This window comes from Apteryx mantelli, chromosome 13 (genome assembly GCF_036417845.1).
Source record: "Apteryx mantelli isolate bAptMan1 chromosome 13, bAptMan1.hap1, whole genome shotgun sequence".
NCBI lineage: Eukaryota > Metazoa > Chordata > Aves > Apterygiformes > Apterygidae > Apteryx > Apteryx mantelli.
This window is the reverse complement of record NC_089990.1, coordinates 7,664,178-7,681,641: the sequence shown is the minus strand read 5'-3', so window position 1 is coordinate 7,681,641 and position 17,464 is coordinate 7,664,178. Positions and strand designations below refer to the sequence as shown.

General features: G+C 57.0%; 2 protein-coding genes across 5 annotated transcripts in view; both read left to right on the top strand.

Annotated features, from left to right (window-relative positions):
* The first annotated feature begins 866 nt into the window (after positions 1–866).
* ARL13A (ADP ribosylation factor like GTPase 13A) lies at positions 867–5,974 on the top strand. Its single transcript, XM_067304417.1, has 10 exons — positions 867–888; positions 1,046–1,146; positions 2,141–2,211; positions 2,384–2,633; positions 2,931–3,036; positions 3,156–3,331; positions 3,415–3,508; positions 3,618–3,825; positions 4,260–4,361; positions 4,683–5,974. The coding sequence occupies exons 2-10, from the start codon at positions 1,088–1,090 to the stop codon at positions 4,757–4,759; spliced, it is 1,143 nt and encodes a 380-aa protein (XP_067160518.1). The 5' UTR covers positions 867–888; positions 1,046–1,087; the 3' UTR covers positions 4,760–5,974.
* An 8,726-nt stretch (positions 5,975–14,700) lies between these two features.
* Positions 14,701–17,464, top strand: part of ATP11C (ATPase phospholipid transporting 11C) — a 77,888-nt gene continuing 75,124 nt past the window's right edge. For all 4 annotated transcript variants that reach the window (XM_067304094.1, XM_067304097.1, XM_067304096.1 and 1 more), the window contains exon 1: positions 14,701–14,763. In XM_067304094.1, coding sequence (XP_067160195.1) covers positions 14,737–14,763 — 27 coding nt within the window. In that variant the 5' untranslated portion in view covers positions 14,701–14,736. The remainder of the gene's footprint in view (positions 14,764–17,464) is intronic.

Below are 17,464 nucleotides of genomic sequence, written 5' to 3'. Positions count from 1 at the left end.
TCGTCCCCCGGGGAGGGGGTGATTGAAAACATGGCGGCGGGGGGTGGCGGCGGGGGCTGAGGCCTGGTGGAGCTGGAGCGCAGCAGTGTCCCCAGCCCGAGGCACACCAAGCCACGCTCCCAACTGGGCGCCCCGCGGCTCCCTCTCCATGTCAGTGCGCCTTGCGGGCTTCAGACGCCTCGCGGCCAAGCCTGGGTGCACGTGCGCATCGCCGAGGCGCCCGGGCCCCGCGGGCTCCGTTCCCGGGATGGATGGGATGCTCCTGGGCATGAGGGATGGCCGGTGGCTTTTGGCAGAGGCCGGGAAACCCCTGGGTGTTTCTGAGGGTCCCGTCCGCCCCCGCGCCGAGCCCGGTGCCCGCTCAGACCAATCTTTCTTTCTGCTTTGCCTGTCGTGGGCCGTTTGCCGCTCGGAAGGGGCCGCGTAGAAGCGTGCGGCCCAAGCAGCGAGCGGGGCTCCCCAGCGCGGGGCGGCGAGGGAAGCGTGCACGGGAAGGGGCCCCGTGCAAAGCCCGCGGGGGAGGCTGCTCTTCGCAGGCGCTGCAGAGCAGCTGCGACCGGGGATTAGCGCCGACAGGCAGTCGGGAAGCTGCCCGTTACAGCAGATACTACTTTAGCTGGAGAGCCCACGTGCTCCGTCAGGAGATGTCCCCTCCGCAAGCCGCTTAAGCCAGCGACAGCGGCGCGAGGCCGTGCAGCCCGGTGGGTAACGCAGTGCCGTGCCCCGCCGGCCAGCGCAGTGGCCAGCCCCACGGCACTTGGTTTCCCAGGGGCCCGGCCCCGCCAGGATTAAGGAGGCTGCCGGGCGACCGTAAATCCAGATTAGATTTAAGCAGCTGCTGCGCAACAGAGGCGATGCGAGCGGGGGCCGGATGGCAGGAGCGAGCGGGTGGGAGAGGCTGAGTTGCCAGCGGGGGTCCGGCTGGGGGTGCCCTGCCTGCAGGGTTTCGCCCGGGGTCTCGCCCCGCCACGGGGCAGCCCCCGCGGGGAGCAGCCGCGAGCGGGGCCAAGCGCGGGGCCGTGCCAGCAGCCTGCTCGTCTCGTAGGTGGGGCAGAGGCCGCGGCTGGCCGACGCGGGGCTGCGGAGCATGTTCCACCTCTTCTCCCACTGCTGCTCCTGGCTGCAGGCCGCGCAGGAGCCCGTCAGGTACGCCCGCGGCGTCGGATGGGAATGGGGGATGGAGCAGCTTTGTCCCCAGCAGGAGCTTTACCCCCTTGCTGTCCTGCACGCGGCTTTCGGGCGCTGGCGGCGAGGGACGGAGGAGGCAGAAAGGTCCCGTCCTTGGCCGGGGCAGAAGTTCAGCGTCCCAGCTGGGGCCCCGCCGGGGGACTAGCCGTGCGGGAGGAGCGCTGCAGCCCGGCCACGCGGGGGTAGCTCCGGGGCGGTCACAGGGTCCCTCCCTGGCCATGCCCGGGGCTCGTGCGCCCAGCTCGGGCAGCGTATGGAGCGCACGTCCAGAAGTGCCGTCCCCAGAAACCGGGAGAGTCCCAGTGCCTTCTATCTCCAGCTAGCTCCCCGAGAAAGCTGAGGGGAAAACCTGAAACACCTCGAGTGCTGATACGTGTCACGAGACCAGATTTCATTTGCTTTTGAAGGAGTACTTTGCGGGAAAGTGCCATACCCACGCAGGGCAGGAACTGCTGGGTGCGGTGCAGGCGATAAGGGAATTTACAGTCTTCCCTTTGCAACAGCAGCACGATTGTAATATCGAAGGCGGGGTTGTGCCGCACACCCGGACCTGTGTGTATGTTTAAGGGAAAACAAAGACGCTGAAAACAAAATGGCTAGTGCTGCTGACTTGTAAACCAAAAGGAAAATGATATGTGTATGGCTCAGGTGGAGCATGCTGCTGGAGACCAAATATGATGGTTTAGCAGCAGGAAAACCTCCTGGGTCCAGGCAGAAGCTTGGAAAACTTCCTTGTGATCTCACTCTGTGTATAGCCATAATTCACTAACATGGAACAACATTAAGAGCACTCATTGACTGATAAGCATATAAGGAATGATCTTCTTGGCCTGTGCATATCACTGCTAAATCCTGTATGATCAAGGAAGAAATCACTGCCCTGGGAAGCACGCTGACAGCTCCGTCACCACTCCCCGGGATGCAGGCTCACCAGGTCGTTCTCCTTCCCCAGGAAGGTGACCCTCCTTGTCGTGGGCCTGGACAATGCAGGCAAAACCACCCTGGTCATGGACCTCCAGAGAGGTGAGGAGCAGGGGCCAGCCACGGCTGGAGGTGGTGGCTCTATGGTCTTCCGTGGACCTGGGCAGGGGTGAGCCTCCTGCGAGCTGGCCATGCCCAGGGCGCTCCGTTAGATCGGGGCCATGGCCGTGCAGGCGGTCCTGTGCCCAGGTCTCCACCATCTGCCCTCCTGCAGTGCTGGCCGGCGAGGTGCTGCCCGCAGCGAAGCCCGGCCAGACCCATCTCCAGGTGGACCGGTTTGAGGTGACGCTGGTGGACCTGCCCGGGGGACAGCGGTCCCGCAGCGCCTGGCGCAGCCACTACGGCGCTGCCCACGGGCTGCTCTTCGTCCTGGACGCCAGCGACCCGGCGCGCATGGAGGAGGCCAGGAAGGCCTTGGCCCGCGTCCTGAGCCATCCCAAGGTCTCCGGGAAGCCAGTCTTGCTGTAAGGCCGAGTGCCCCAGCTGCGCTCCGTGGGGTGAGGGGTGCTGGTGGGGACCCTGCTGATGAAGGTGTGGAGTTGCAGGGAGCACGGCTGGGCTGTTTTGGGGAGGCAGCACCCAGAGGGCTACTGCAGAAGCGAAAAATAAGCAAAAAAAAATCCCCCCAATGCGTATCAGCCCCTTTCCCCCAGCTCTGCTCCCAACCCTGGTCGGCTCGGTGGTGGGACGGTGGCGGGGGGACGAGGGTGGGCAGCCCCGCGGGCGCCCCGTCTGACCGCCCGCCGCCTCGCCGCCCCCAGGCTGGCCAACAAGCAGGACGCGGCGGACGCCCTCCTCCCGTGCGAGCTCGTCGAGTGCCTCTGCCTGGAGCAGCTGGTGAACGCCAACAAGTCGCTGTGCCGCATCGTGAGTGCGGGGGGGCCGGCGGCGGCGGCGGCCGCCCCGCAGGAGACGGCGTCCTCGGGGCGGCTCGTGGCGGGGGACGCGGGCCTCCCCGCCTGACGCCGGCCCCCTCCGTCCCCCAGGAGCCGTGCGCGGCCGCCGTGGGCCTGCAGCGGGGCCCGTGCCGCAGCATCCTGCTGGGGCTGCGCTGGCTGCTGCGGGCCATCGCCGCCGACTACGATGCCCTGAGCGCCCGCGTCCTGCAGCCCAGCCCCGCGGCGCCCCGCGGCGCCGAGCGCCCCCCCGGCCGGGCCCACAGGTTGGCTGGACGGGGCCCCCCGGGGGGCTGGGCCCTGCCTGGTGGCCGGCGCTGGCCCCCATCTCCTGCCTCTGCCCCTCCAGGGAGCCGCCGGCCCGGCGGGAGGATGCCCACGAAGGAGACGGCGAGGCCGGGGCGCACCGGCCGCTGCAGCCCATCCACAACCTCCTTCCCCAGGTAGCCGGTGCCTCCCCTCGGCCCCGGCCTCCCCGGATCCCCATCTCCAGGCTGGAGGGACCTCGGCTGGTCCCACCTGCAAAGCAAAGTCCCTTCCTCCCTTTTGCAGGAGGAGAGCGCGAAGAGCGCCGGGAGGAGGAAGAGGAAGGTGAAGGTGAGGAAGAAGGGCTTGGGGCCAGCCGGGAGCCCGGCTGAGGAGCCGGAGGGCCCCGGAGGAGGTGGCGACGGCAGAGCCGGGGCTGGAGCTGGGCTGCTGCCCACCAACAGAGTGGGGCAGGAGGACCTGGCGCCCGCTGGCACGGCCACCCCCCAGGCAGGTGAGGAGGGCGCAGGGGGGGCCAGTCCTGCCACCGGCAGCCTCTGCCCTGGGGCTGCAGGCACCGTATGCACTGGCACGTCGGGACCCTCTGGAGCTGCTCTGCAGGGACGGTTTGGGGACAGCTGGCTCAGGACCCTGTAGCTGGCGGTGGGTTGGGGGCTCCGGTGCCACACGCAGACCTGTGCAAAGCTGCAGCCCCCCGTCCTTGCCGTTCCTTTGGCTTTGCTTGCAGATCGGCTGAAGCTCGGAGCAGGGAATCGCAGGAGCCCGGCGAGGGCGAGAGGAGAGGGGTCTCTGAACATCGCAGCAGGGGCTGATGTACAGAGGTGGCAGAGGACTCCACTCCCACGAGCATCTGTTCTCCCAGCTGGTTTGGTGACAAATGTGTCCTTGCCCAAATGCAATGCCTGACCTTTGCTTCTCCTCCTCCAGGGCAGGGCATGAAAAGGAAAAAGAAGAAGAAAATCCAGAATAAAATCAAGTCACAGGAGTCTGCCCTGGAGCAGCAGCATGAGGCTGTCTCGAGCACCTTTGGTATTTCCCGGGACCGGTTTTGCTGAAAAGAGCGTCCGAGGGGTCTGGCTTGCTTGCAGTGGGGTGCGAGCCGCTCGGGAGCCCGTAGCTGCACCAGTAGTAGCACCTGGTGCAGGGTGCCGCTTGAGGTGGGATGCGAAGGGTGCTCAGGGCAGGCGCTGTGCTGGGGGCGCACGCGAGGGCTGGTGGTTAGGGAGGTGGAATGCGTCCTTGCGCCCCTTGCCCAGCGCAAGCTGCCAGGCTGGGCCCCGCGGGGCTACAGGGGGTAGGAGCTTGACCGTGATATTGGAGCATCCGATCCTCTTCCCTTCTTCTCTGCAGACCTGTACCGACGGGCGATGCTAGCTCTGAAGATGAGGCAGGAGCAGAGGAAGCAGCTGGCTGCCATCGCTCCCTGAGCAGGGCCCCGGACACAGTGCTGCCCACCTTGGGGCACACCACTGGGGCACTGGGGCTCTGCAGCCAAAGCTCCCGGTTCCTCAGGGCAGGTGGTCCCAGAGCACGCAGGTCCTGGGGAGATGCAAGCCTGTGTCACAGCGGTGGTGGGACCCGCTGCTGGTGCAGGGCTTGGTGGTGCTCACCTGGGGCTGGCCATCCTGGAAGATGGGTCCTGGAGCGTGAACACCAGCAGTGTCCTCTGCCTGACATCAAAATAGGGGATTTGCAGGAGTGAGCCAAAAACCCCCTTTGCGAAAAGCTCCTCCAACAGCCTGGCTGCAAACTCTTCTGAAAAAGAAACAACAGCCGGCCACTTCTCCCACCCCATGTTAATGTTCTCCATAAGCCTTGGTCTGAACCCGGCTGAGGCTGCAGGAGGGAGAAGATCAGAACAAACATCCCAGGGCAAAAGCCCATGCCTGGTACAACCTGGCCTGAACCAATGTATGGCCAAGCAAGGCTGACTTCACGGGGCCAGGGCTTCCCTGGCTGCTTGTTCACTTCCCATCTGCTGCAAGGTGAGTGTTTTTTCCTACTAACAAGGCTGGGAAGGAAGCTGCTGATGGTGTCTGGAAGAGCTTTGCTCAGCCCTCAACCACGTCTTCTGAGGCCATGTCAGGAGTCTTCTCGCACAGTGGAGGACGGTGATGACTGCATGTCCTGGTATACCACTGATGGAGGTTTGCCAGGCAGACTTTTTTTTTCCTCGGTTGAATCGGAGGCAACTGGTGGTGGAGGCTGCTGGAGGGTCCTCCCCAGAGGGTCCTGCCATCTCCCCAGGAGCGACAGTGGTGACTTTACGGCTAATGCAACATCTTCCTATATGGCCAACAACCTGTCACCCTTCAATCTGGCGTGGTTACCTGGGCTCAGGTCGGGTCTGAGAGGGGAGACCGAGCTGGAGTCAGCATTGCACCACAACCCATAAGTGACACATGTCCTTCCTGGTTACTGATTACGAGGCAAGGCCTTCCCAGGCCAGCGGGGGAAACCTTTGAGGACTTTGGGGGACTTTGGGGAGCCTGACTCCCTTCCCTGAGTCTGGCTAAAAAAGACGGGGGAGAGAAACTCCTACTGCTCTGTCTTGCTAGTCTGCTGCAAAGTTTTGTCTAACGGTCAGCTGTACCAGCCACTGACTGTAGTGAGTCATTATAAATAAGATCAGCAAAATAATACTGGGACATAAATATAGCAGTCTGCAGCAAACTCTTTTCCCTGTCCGGGGAACGCTCCCTGCAGGTGCTGTGGCTCTGGGCGGGCAGTGGAGCCCTTCTCCCGCGGGAAGCGGTGCTGCCCCTCCGGGCTGCTGGGCACGGGGAGCCGCGGCAGCACGGGGGGGCGCGAGGCTGTCGCGGGGCTGCAGCGGCCAGTCCTCGCTGCCAGGCGGGCTGCAAGCGAGCCCCTGCCTCCGGCACTGCCAGCCTGCCCCCGGGCAGAGCAGCCAGCTTCGCGTGGGCCTCGCGGCTGCCACGTCCCCTCCGCAGCGCGTTCAGCTCCGGTGCGCCCGTTGCAAGGTGGACGTGTCTTAGAAGTGGAGCCCACTTGCTGCCGGTAGGGAAGTTGAACGATGCCTTTTGGGGCAGGCAAGCTACCCTTAGTGTTGTCTCTGTTGCTAAACCGAAAGCTGGAGCCAAGTTAATGCCCTCCACAGACATCACCGATGTTCATGTTGCCACAGGGTAGAAACATTAGTGTTAAAAAAGCAAGTGGCAAATGGATGCTGTGGGATTATCCCTCTACTGGTCTCTTCTCGCACGCCCACCAGGCCTGGGATGAGGCCAAATCCTCACCAACAGTCAGGACCCAAAAAGAGCACAGTCGCGAAGGCAGTGGCAGTGAAGTTGTGTCTGTTCCACCTCAGCCTGGAGTGGCAATGGGGCAAGTTTGGAGCCGTTCGGTGTGTCCAGGCCAGGAGCCAGCTCCCTCCGGTGTTCTCTGGTGCTTCTTGCAATTGCTGCTCCTACTTGCGTGGACACGCTGCAGCTCGAGCAGAAGGAACAAAACACAGTTTGTATTGCCTAATCTGGAGCTCGTCTCTGCAGCCCCAGTAGTGCAGATGAGCAGCTCTAGCAGGTCCTTAGGTGGCCAGGTTCATACAGAATTTCTAGGAAAAACAAATTCCGTAGATGTGGTTTGTCTCCTGTTTGTTTGTTTTTCCTACGTGAAGATAGGCTTGCAGGGTTTTTTCAGATAAAGTCCTCTCATAGTGCCATGTGTAATACATAAAGCCAGAGAAGTTAGCCAGTGGGAAAAAAAACCTGAAGGCAAAATGGGCAAGGCTGGCTTTACTGGGCAGCTGAATGAGACTTTCTATTCCAACTGTAAGAAACCTGTTTTACATATAATATTTACACCTTTTCATAACATTATGATCTCTAGTCAGTTCAAATATATTTCAAAATCAAAACCCTTTACTCCAGTGTTTCAGTGGCTGCAGAGCAGTTAATCTCTACTACAAACCAGGACGCAGTCCTGATTTATGCCATTTGAGGATATGGCTTTTATTTTTTCAAAGACCTTTATGTTAAAAAATGGTCTACTGCAAAGGCTGGAACATCTCAGAAATGTATGATCTTGAAGACCACTTTGATCAATGACCCACCAGATAAAGCGAATGGTATTAGTCAATGGTGCCACCAGGTAACAGGGTGGCCTGGTCCTGCAGGGTGTGGAAAGCAGCTGCTTTAAGAGGAAGGTGTCTGCCCCAGTGCGCAGTGCTGGTGGTGCCTCTCCGAATTCAGGAACGGTTGCAGTTGATACAGGGATGTCCTGCTGTAAGCCTCAGCTGGATAGATAAACAGGACTGATCTGGGGGATTAAATATCTGCATGATGTAAATAGGGGTCTCATCTGAGAAGAGACCTCTGCCTTTATGGGCACTTCTAATGTTACTGCCTGATAGTCAGCTAAACAGCGAGGGAAGGGCTTCGTTGGAAGATGCGGACCTCGGCGCTGCTGCCTGCTGGAATTGGGGAGAGGCACGACTGCCTGCGCTGGTCTGGCGTTTCCCATGCGGTTCCTGGCACACGGAGGACGTGCCTGAAGCCCAGCACTTCTGCTTGCTGTGAGTAGGCCTCCCAAAAAATGAGGTGGTGGTGACTGACATCCTCCCACAAAACCTTGGTTCGTTGGAAAGTGCTGGTTGGTGGAGCCCAAAATGTGCTGAGCAGCATGAAGCACTGGAAAAACGACTGCCCGGTGGTGGCCCCTCTTGTGGCTAAAGCGGTACCTATTGATACAAACAGTGTTAATAACTCTTTCTACAGGGAAGACTGGAGCCAGCTGGATGATATAACTATACTTTGCATTTAGATATTTTCTTTATATTGTCTGGTACCTCCCTCTTTTTCATACTTACAGAGGAGTCATCTCAAGGGTCAGGCAAAATCGGGCATTTGCTTCCAGGATTGTTTTCATGGTGGTCTCACTCCTCCTCAGCCTGGGCTGCGACTCCCTGTGGTGGCCCCAGCACCCACCGCACTGGCCCAGCACCATGCACGGGCGTGCGTCCTCTCCTCGCCCTGCCACTGCAAAGCCTTTATACCATGGAGCAATGCGATTTTCCCTTCCCTCTTCACAGCTCCCTCTGAGGAGGCCTGGGGCTCTCCTGCAAGCCACAATGAAGATGGGGGCAGCAGTGCGATCCCAGAGAGCCCCATTATTTGCCCCCAAATGTGGACAGGGCAGGTGGTCCTCCCAGGACTACCTAGTGTCATGATGCACAGGTATGTCTCCTGCTGCATGTCCGCAGCTGTGGTTTAGAAATAGGAATTTAATTGTGTATTTTTTCCCCTATGCCGGTCTTTGCAGGGGGCGTGTGAACAGAAGAGCACATGGAGAGGTTGGTCTTACTGTCATTTCCAGCTTTCACATCCAAAGATCTGCAGAAGAACCAGCCATGCAACGGTTTTCAGGAGATCCTCCCAGAAAAGACAGGACTGAGTTTGGGACACCAATTCGTGCTGCAAAGGCAATGAACTCCAGCGTGGCCAGCAGGAACGGAGAGGTGTTTTGCAATGCAAACGTCCGGGCTCCCCTCTGCAGGTCGGGGCGGGCTGGCCGTGCCTCATGGGTGCCCCATGTGCCGCCCCGTGGGACGGAGTACGTCGTCCTCCCCACCAGGCACCTTTGGCAGGTGGTGGGACCTGAGCCGAACCCAAACTCCGCCAGCTCCCGCCACGGGAAAGCCAGGAGAAGCATGCGGTGAGGGCAGGCGCAGCGTGCTAAGGGGCATGGGGAGCCCTGGCGCCCTTCTGCTTGCACTTATCCTCTTCCTGCATTGGACTGAAGGTGAAAAATTTGATCAAAACTTCTTGTCCCGGGCTGGCTGTGGTAGTATTTTCCTACTCCCTGGCAGTGCCGGCCCTGCTGTTTTGGGTTGGCTTTGAGATCCCTTTGAATACAGCTAAAGATGCTGTCAGCATGCTAAAAATCTTAGTGCTGATGTATGCTCTTTTCTCAGGTTATGCTGTAGGTCAGAACACAGATGCTGAAAGCCAGCTACTGTGTGTGCGTGTGTGTGTGTCTATCTACAGATATGCTCAGATATGTTTTTTATATATATATATATATATATATATATATATATAGCAGGGTTAGTGGATTCAAATCTAGGAATGGATGTACCATGTTGATAAAGGCCCAAAGTGGAAGTTTTTAGAGCTCGAGACGTTGATTGTTATATGAACTTTCTCACACTTTAAGTTCCTGCCCCCTGAGCTGTCATTTGGGCTGGGTGCCAACACGCTGTTTTGGCAGTTTCCAGCCCAGTCAAAATAAGGAAGTGTTAGGAAATGCTTTTTTTTCTTCTGCTTCTGGATGAGCACGTTATGGCAGGGCCTATTTCCATGAGATCATTCAAAATACCGAGATGAGAAATGTCAGCACATAATATCGGGCAGCTGTTCAAGCAGCCCTGCAGATCGCGAGCGCCCTGCCGGCCAGCGAGCGCGGCCAGTACGCTGCTTTGCAGGCTCGGGCAGCCTCTTTGCTTGGAGGATATCTGCATGCATTGAATAATGAATAACCGTGCACAGCGTTTCTTCAGAGGTTTTTTTAATGGTTCTAGATTGTCTGTTGCATTACATTAAAAATGAGAGCTAAACTGTTTACTCTCGTATATTGTACAAAACTGTTAGAAAAAAATGGCTTAATTAGGTGAGAGTAACTCCCTAAGCTTCTCTTGGTTGTTATGAAAGAGGCTATTAAGACTTTGCAGGGAAAGAGCAGATAACGAGGACTGGAAATTTAGAAAATATGAAAACTTTCCCTTTCTAATGAGCCTTGCTGGAGACATTAGCCCTGGCAGAAGGAGAACAGATATAGTCAGATTTATTTAATGGATGTATTTGTTTCAAGGCACAAAGCAGTGTGCTGGAGTTTGAGGTATGGAGAGATTTGTCACAACATATATCAAATATACTCCCTAGGTTTTTCTTTCCTCTTATAAAAAGCTCAATTTTAAAAAAGGGGAATTTTCATAACTAAATTGGTAGTCTCTGTCTCTTTTATAAATTATCACTTTGTAAGTCCCTGCATATTTGAATAGGTTATTTTAGACTGTAAGGGGAAAAGGCCTCTTGAGAAAGATTATCAGTGTCTTAATTAGAGGGGATTTTCCTTCAAAATATTGTTGAATAGGGGATCAAGAGCCAATTTATTCACCAAAAGTTTTCATTTTCAAGTGTTCTGCAGCAATCAGAGCTCAGGCCTTGTCTGCAGGAGAACTTTCACTTATTAAACTACATTTGTACCTCAGCACAGCTGGGTTAAGCAAGGTTCCAGCACAAATCCCTGACCTAGGGGCTAGATCTTTTTGCCCTGCTCCCCAAGCTGTGCTCGGGATTAGGCTTCACAACCCATCTTCTGCACGTGGCACAGCCGTACGGAGTGCATCTGGGGTGGGTTTTTGTAGGTCTCTGGGTTGTGGGTGGTGGCGTGGGATATCTTTTGGGTTGTTTGGGGGGTTTTTTGGGGGCAGGTTTGTGTTCATAGGTTGCAAGGCACAACCTCGGCTACGCAGGCTTTTCCTTTTTGATGACATGTAAAGCTCCCAGTGGCTCCATGGGCCTGATGAGACCTTGCGGAAACCTGCTTTTTCGAGGCAGGTGAGCACCAGGGAAGGATGAAGCCTACGCTCTGCCTCGGGGAGGGGAAATGAGAAATGCCCACAAATATCAGAGGTTAAAGGCCGTAAAGAGGACACGGTGCGTGCACAGCTCCAGCCGCTATCAGAAAAGGAGCATCTCGTCCCGTGACCTTCTGTCAGCCCCAGGCTGGCAGGTTTGCAGATTGTAGCAAAGTGGATTTGAAAATCTCTTGTGTGAACAGACAGGGCATTTGCCTTGGGATCTGCTGGCAAAAACGTTCTCATTTCTTGTGAAACCAACGTTTATTGCAGAACGAGCCAAGGACCTGCCCCATTCAAGAAAAGGGGAGAAAAACCACATCACCAGCGCTTCCCTGGCCTCCCTCGGCACATAGCACCGTTCCCATAGGCAATGCCAGACCCCTGCGAGAGCCGTGGCGGCAGCGGCGCGGGCGCGAGCTCGGTGCCTCCTGGACGGAGATGGCCCTGGGACGGCTCTTGGAACAAAAAACTGCTTAGGAAGCTGGCAGCTGTCGTGGCGGTCTGCACTCGGCGCTCTGCCCCCCGACCACCTTGCTGAACACCAGCAGTGACTCCACAAGCAGCAAATCGACTTGCAATAAACGAGCTATAAATCCAAACGGTCAGATTAACAAGATCTGCTTCCGGCCATCACAACACTAAAAATAAACCTGTAGTACTCATCATGAGGTGGGGTAAATCTTGAAGAGGAGTAAGTTAATACATCTTCATTGGCTTCATATACCTCCAGATACTATAAAATACTGTCGTAACGCATTAGAAGCCAATTGCACGTTGTTCCAAAGACAACACTCATCTTTAACTGGCCACACGATGGCAGAAGAAGCAAAGAACATGGCAAAACTGAATGTAAAAATAGTAGTGACCATTAGCACGTTTCTCGAGGGCTAATGGGGAATCTGGATTTTTTTCTCTTGCTAGGCTATCTGCATTTCCCTGAGCAACAGGAAACACTATCCCCATTAGGGACTGCTGTTCAAAACTGCTGTTGCTGTGAAAATTAAAAAAAAAAAATGCAGGACAAACTATTTTGTCGCATAGGGTGATCGGGTTTTCGTGGCTTGGTGCTTTAAAACCAAATTCCCTTGTAGAAGGCATGTGAGCTGATACGCTTGCTCCCAAATCCGAAGTCGAACCCTCCGGGCTGTTTCATGGTCAGAAAGTCCGGTCGGGTTTGTCTTGCTCCCTCTGTGCAGGGACGGTTTCTGCTGAGATGGGGTTTTGCTGCCTTCCAGGCCACCGTGTCTGCAGCAGGAGGGAGAGGTGACAGATGCCCTGATATCTTTGGTGCAAATCCTGCCTCTGGCTGGTGTGGGGTGAGCAGGGAGACGTACCGATTTAAACAGGCTGCTCCATGGCAGGAGATTATTGTGCTACTTACTGAGGCTGAGGATAGGGAGCCAAACGCTCCCCAGGCATTATTCTGTGCCTACCTCCCGGCTTTATTAATCCATTTGATACGTTCATCTGCGTGGCCTGCTGGGCTCTCTATAAGACAGTCTCTGACACCTTAGCCGTAGCCATCATTAGCAAAAAATTGAAGATAATTATCTATCTAATATGTAAGTCCATATCTTGCATTTTAGTTCTAAGTTCAGCTAACATTTAAAAACAAAGGCAGCAGCATCTCAAATTAAATTGGACATGGATTGTATTTTGTACGGCATGTGAATCATTCTCTTCCTCCCAGGTCAAGCAGGCGTGAGATGAGAATGAACAGCCATACCCATAGGAATATAGTGCAGAAGGGAAGGATATAGGTGTTTTCCTACTTGGCCAGGCAAGCTGTGTTGCGTTCTAAACTCAAGTTGGCACCTGGCCCCGAGTCGCTCAATGGAGGGATTTTCCAAGGTGCAGGAGCCTGTAGGAGGACCCGGCGTCCAGACCTCGGGATCAGCAGAACGCGTGGCCAGCCAAGCCAGCCCACCACCTCCTCGGCCTTCAGAGACATTGGGATGCCTGGCCCCAAAAGCGGTTGGTACATTGCACATCATTAATCTCTCCAGCACCTGCCGCAGAGCACTGGCACACACCATCACACAGAAAAAATGTCCGAGAGCTGCAACTCGGTCTTTCAGGCAGCAGAAACAGGCTCGGAGCCTGAAACACCTCTATCAGACAAGCGGTGCGAGAACTACACTGAAGCATTGGTCCGAGTCCAGTCCTCTGTCATCATTTTGAGGGGGAGGGAAGTCTTGAGCTAAACTGACTACGTATTTTATTAAGATCTTTAACAATTTCCACCCATTATGTTAAAATGTGTTAAAACTGTCCAGGGTTGTTTTCTGGTTTCCTGTTGCAGTTGCATCTTCATGCCGAAAGACAGGTAACAGCACAGCTGCACAGGGAATAATCAAATGGCTGCATCAGGCATTTAGATGGCTGCTGCTTGTAATAGACACATTTGGGCAAGGACAGCGTTATTTCAGTGCTGCACCGCGGAGGCTCTCACGTTACGGCCGAGCTGGATGGAGTGCCAGGGCCAGAGGAGCCCTTTTATCACACTTCGCAAAACTTGCAGGCAGCTCTTGCTTGAGTAGAGAAAATGTGAGTGGTTTCAGCCTGTGCAAAATCAATACAGCACTATTCTTGCTTTAAAAATGCCAACTGAAACATCCCCGTGCGTTTTTCAGGTCTCCGAAAGTTCAGACAGCTGCTCTGCGGACCCAGGCACACTGCAACAAGGTGAGATTTTGCTCCGTCTGCAGAAAAAAGCCACTTCGGAGCTGGAGCAACGGAGGCTGTTGAAGCGACGGCTGCTGCCAGCCGGCGAGGGCCGGGCAGGTTGCGGCTCCCGCCGGAGCCCACCAGCACGGGCCGCCGAGGGGAGAACTCGCCCGGGAGCGCTGGGCTCTGCCCTTGCGCCCGCGGATACAGCTCCTCCCAGAAAAGGCTGCTTTATTAGCAGGCAGCAACAGCATCAGAAGCAGAATAGAAAACACAATGATTTCAATAGGTCGCATTTCACCTCTCAATTTTGGTGGGTTTTGTTTAAGTGGAAATAAATACACCGGCGCTGCGTGTCCTCTGGAGCAGGGAGAGGCTCCGTGGGGGCCCCGTCGCAGACAGCCGCCGCTTCCCTTCCCTCGTAGCCGCAGCTCGGGGGGAAGCGGGCGCCGGTTTGGCCCGCGGGCTGAAGAAGGGCCAGCGCCAGCCGGCACCGAAGAACCGCGCCGGGCTGAGGGACGAGCGGGGCTCTGCCGGGGCCGGCGAGGACTTTGCCGCCGAGGGCAGGCCCGGCAGCAGCGTGCAGCGGGAAAACCCCGCGCAGCTCCCGACGCCTTTCACTTTCAGTCGCGACTCGGAAAAGCACCCCGGGAGCGTGTGCTTCGGGGCGCTTGTTCGAGCCCCGCGGGGCCGAGCGGACCGGTGCGCAGGCGGGATGTTAGGCGGAGCGCTGTGGCACGCAGAGACGCGCCCAGCCCGCAACGGTGCCGCCGCTCGCCGCCGGCGCGGCACGGCACGGCACGGCGCGGCGCGGCACGGCGCGGCGCGGCGCGGGACCCCGCAGCGGCGGCGCGGCGGCGGCACTACAGCTCCCAGGCTGCCCCGGGGCACGGCGGGACCCGCCTCCCGGGCGGCGGCGAGACAAAAGCGCGGCGCGGGGGCGCGGGGGAAGTGCCGCCAGCGCAGCGCGGCCGAGCCGCGCCGAGCCGCGCCAAACCGAGGGCCGGGCCGGCCGGCAGCCCCGCGGCGGCGGCGGCGGCGGCGGGATGGTGCGCGGCGGCCGGCGGCGCGGCCCGCGGGCAGCCTAGGGGCCGCGCCGGGCGATGCGGCGCTGAGGGCGGCGGGGCCGGCGCCGCCGCGATGCTCCGCCGCAGCCTGAGCCGCCTGGTGAGTGCGGGCGCGGGGGGCGGGAGCGCGGCGGGGGGGCCCCGCGGGGACCCGCGGTGCGCGCAGGGCGCGTCCCGGCGGCGCTGCTCCCGCCACCCGCTCCGCTCCCCGCGGAAGAACTTTTTTTCCGTTTTTCTTTTTTCTCTTTCTTTTTTTTTTTCCTTTCTCTTTTCCTGTCCTTTCCCCCGGGGGAAGCGCTCTGCCCGGCGTGCCGGGGAGGGGCCGCTCCGTCTCGGCGGCCGCCGGCGCGGTGGCGAGCGCGGCGCTCCGCCGCCCGCCTCGTGCTGCCGCGCCGCAGCGCTTCGCCGCCCGCGCCCGTGGCCAGGCGAGACCAGCGGCTCCTGCCCTGCCGGAACCTTCCGGCTAGTGCAGTGCTGGCGCTGCAGGTCTCCGGTGCGAGACCCCCCGGAGCGGAGCGGGGGGTCTTCCCGGTGCCTGGGCGCCGGCGTGGGAGATCCCGGGGCCAAGGATGCTCTGCCGCTGGCCCGGTGCTGACCACTGGTTTTGCGAGCGCCTCTTGTCCCCAAATAACATGGTAAAAACCTTCCCAGTGCCACATAAGCTACTTGGAGATTCGTTGTGACCTCATTGCTTGGACTGAACTTCTGTAATTACTCATTTTTTCCTGTTCCTCAGCAAGTGTGGTAAAACCAGTGTTTTAACGTTTCTTTTTCAGTAGTCCCTTGTTTATTTAGCAGTCTCATTGTGCAGCACAGAGATAACAAATGACTCGGGTTTAAGTAGGAGGCATATGTTGCTAATGCTTTAGATACACACTTGAAGATACAGGAACCGTTTCCTGAGGTGTGTTATAACCTTGTGCCAAGAGGTACTTGCCACATTAATGTAGTCTGTCCTCAGCTGGCTGGAAGTATAGAACTGTTGAAAAATGGCTTTTTATATTAACTTACTTTTTTGAGAGTGCTGTTTGTGCTGGACTCTAAGGCTTTCAGCACAAGAGACTGATGAGCTTTTTAGGTCTGGAGATATCACTGCAGCGGTTCTGGGAGCACGAGTGGTTAATTTTCCTGTCTTTGCATTTTTAGGCTGCATTTCTGTTTGAGACTTTGGGTTAGCCATGTAGAAAACAAAGTTGGCTCTAACTATTGTTCTACAGTCAGAGGGACAAATTTATCAGATCTAAATGCCTCGAGTTATTGACTTGGAATTTAGCTCTGCCTTGTGTTCCATGTCTCTTACTCTTCCCTTGTACAAGGCTTTTTCTGATGTGTGTCAGGAGGCATTTGGGGTATGAAGTGTCATGTTTGTAGCCAAAGAGTTCACCAGAAGCTGGTTTTAAGTGGCCATCTTACACAGAAGGTAGCCCCATACAGTACACAGTCAGCTGCGTGAACCCTCGGTGTGGCTGCTTCTTGGAGCTGGCCGGAGGTGTTGGTCCATGCTCAGGCCCCATCACCACGTTGTACCTAAAGCATGCCCTTCACCCTGCTCATTGCCTGGGCAGATTTCCCTCCCTGGATAACCAAGTGTGAGGGGATGCTCCTGTCCCCCTCCATCATCCAGCTCCTTTACCAGCTAGCTGACGGGTGCTGCTCTGGCCCTCATGTGCCTCAAAATCCAGCCTGTACAGCATCCCTTGGGAATTGAGGAGACTGCTTCTGAAGGTTTGATGTCTCCACCAGAGTAAACGTTTTATGAGTATGGTGCGTAAAACTTCTGGTAAGGCCCTTCTAGGGTCATCTTGTTTCTAGTGGCATGTTAGTTGCTGCAGAAGGGTTTGCAGGTGTCTGTGGGGCCTCCTGCCTGCACATCCTGAATCCAACTCGGAGACACTGAATGTCTCTGAACCTCATCTGCCCTATGGCTGGAGCTGGTGTCTTCCTCTGTCTCCCTCTCGCAGTGACAAAGGAAAGGGCTGCTTTCTTGGTCCCTGCTGAATGGGAGGAAGAAGTCTGTTGTGCTGGGTCTTAGTTCTTGTTGCTCTGAGCTATGAAGAAAAGCTCTGGTTATGCTTGTGGTCTTTCTAGTGGGAGATGCTCTTGATTTGAACCCTGAAGCATACCAGGGTAACAGCAGTGTTAATGAGGGTTGTCAGACAGTTTTTCTATCTATTGGCTCTAGGAGCGAGGTTTGACCAGAAACAAGCTCTGTCCGTTATCAGGCTGATGCATGTGGCACATGAGGAGGACAGCTGTCCTGGACTTGGACAGGTAGTGGCTCTGGCTGGAGTGCAGGGCCTGCTACAGCTCTGCGCCATCCCCAGCTCTGCAGTGTTGCAGGGCCGGGCTGGGTCTGCAAGGAACGGTGGGAGGATGTAGGTGCTGAGGGCTGCCAGGTGAGTTGGCCAAAGCAGGAGCAAGTCCGGAAGCATCTGTGAGGCTGGAGATGGGTCAGGAGCTGTCGTGGGGTGTTTATGAGGACTGCGGCATTAGGTTTAGCTGGGGGAGAGAGTTTCAAGGGAGTTTAAAACAAAAAGGAAAACCCAGAGCAGACCTGACAGCCCTTACGGTCCTCTCGGTGCTGTGCTCAGCGGTACCATGGGCAGCATTAGAGACCTGCCTGCAGGCATGGGAAGGCAGCATGGCAGTGCCTCGCTTTGTGTTTGGGGCTTCTCTGCAGTCCCAGTTGGGATCTGGCAAACCGAAGGGTCTGTTAACAGGTGAGGGAAGGAGCTTGAGGCATGGACAGTCTCTTCATGGTGGGCTGCAGGTGGCTAGAGCTGACGCAGCATCCAGGCTTT

Bases quoted from the DNA above. Each gene is read 5' to 3' on its own strand.
- ARL13A (XM_067304417.1), top strand. From the start codon at position 1,088: ATGTTCCACCTCTTCTCCCACTGCTGCTCCTGGCTGCAGGCCGCGCAG. The intron at 3,509-3,617 runs GTAGCCGGTGCC...TCCCTTTTGCAG, and splicing joins TCCACAACCTCCTTCCCCAG to GAGGAGAGCGCGAAGAGCGC. The intron at 4,362-4,682 runs GTATTTCCCGGG...TCTTCTCTGCAG, and splicing joins GGCTGTCTCGAGCACCTTTG to ACCTGTACCGACGGGCGATG.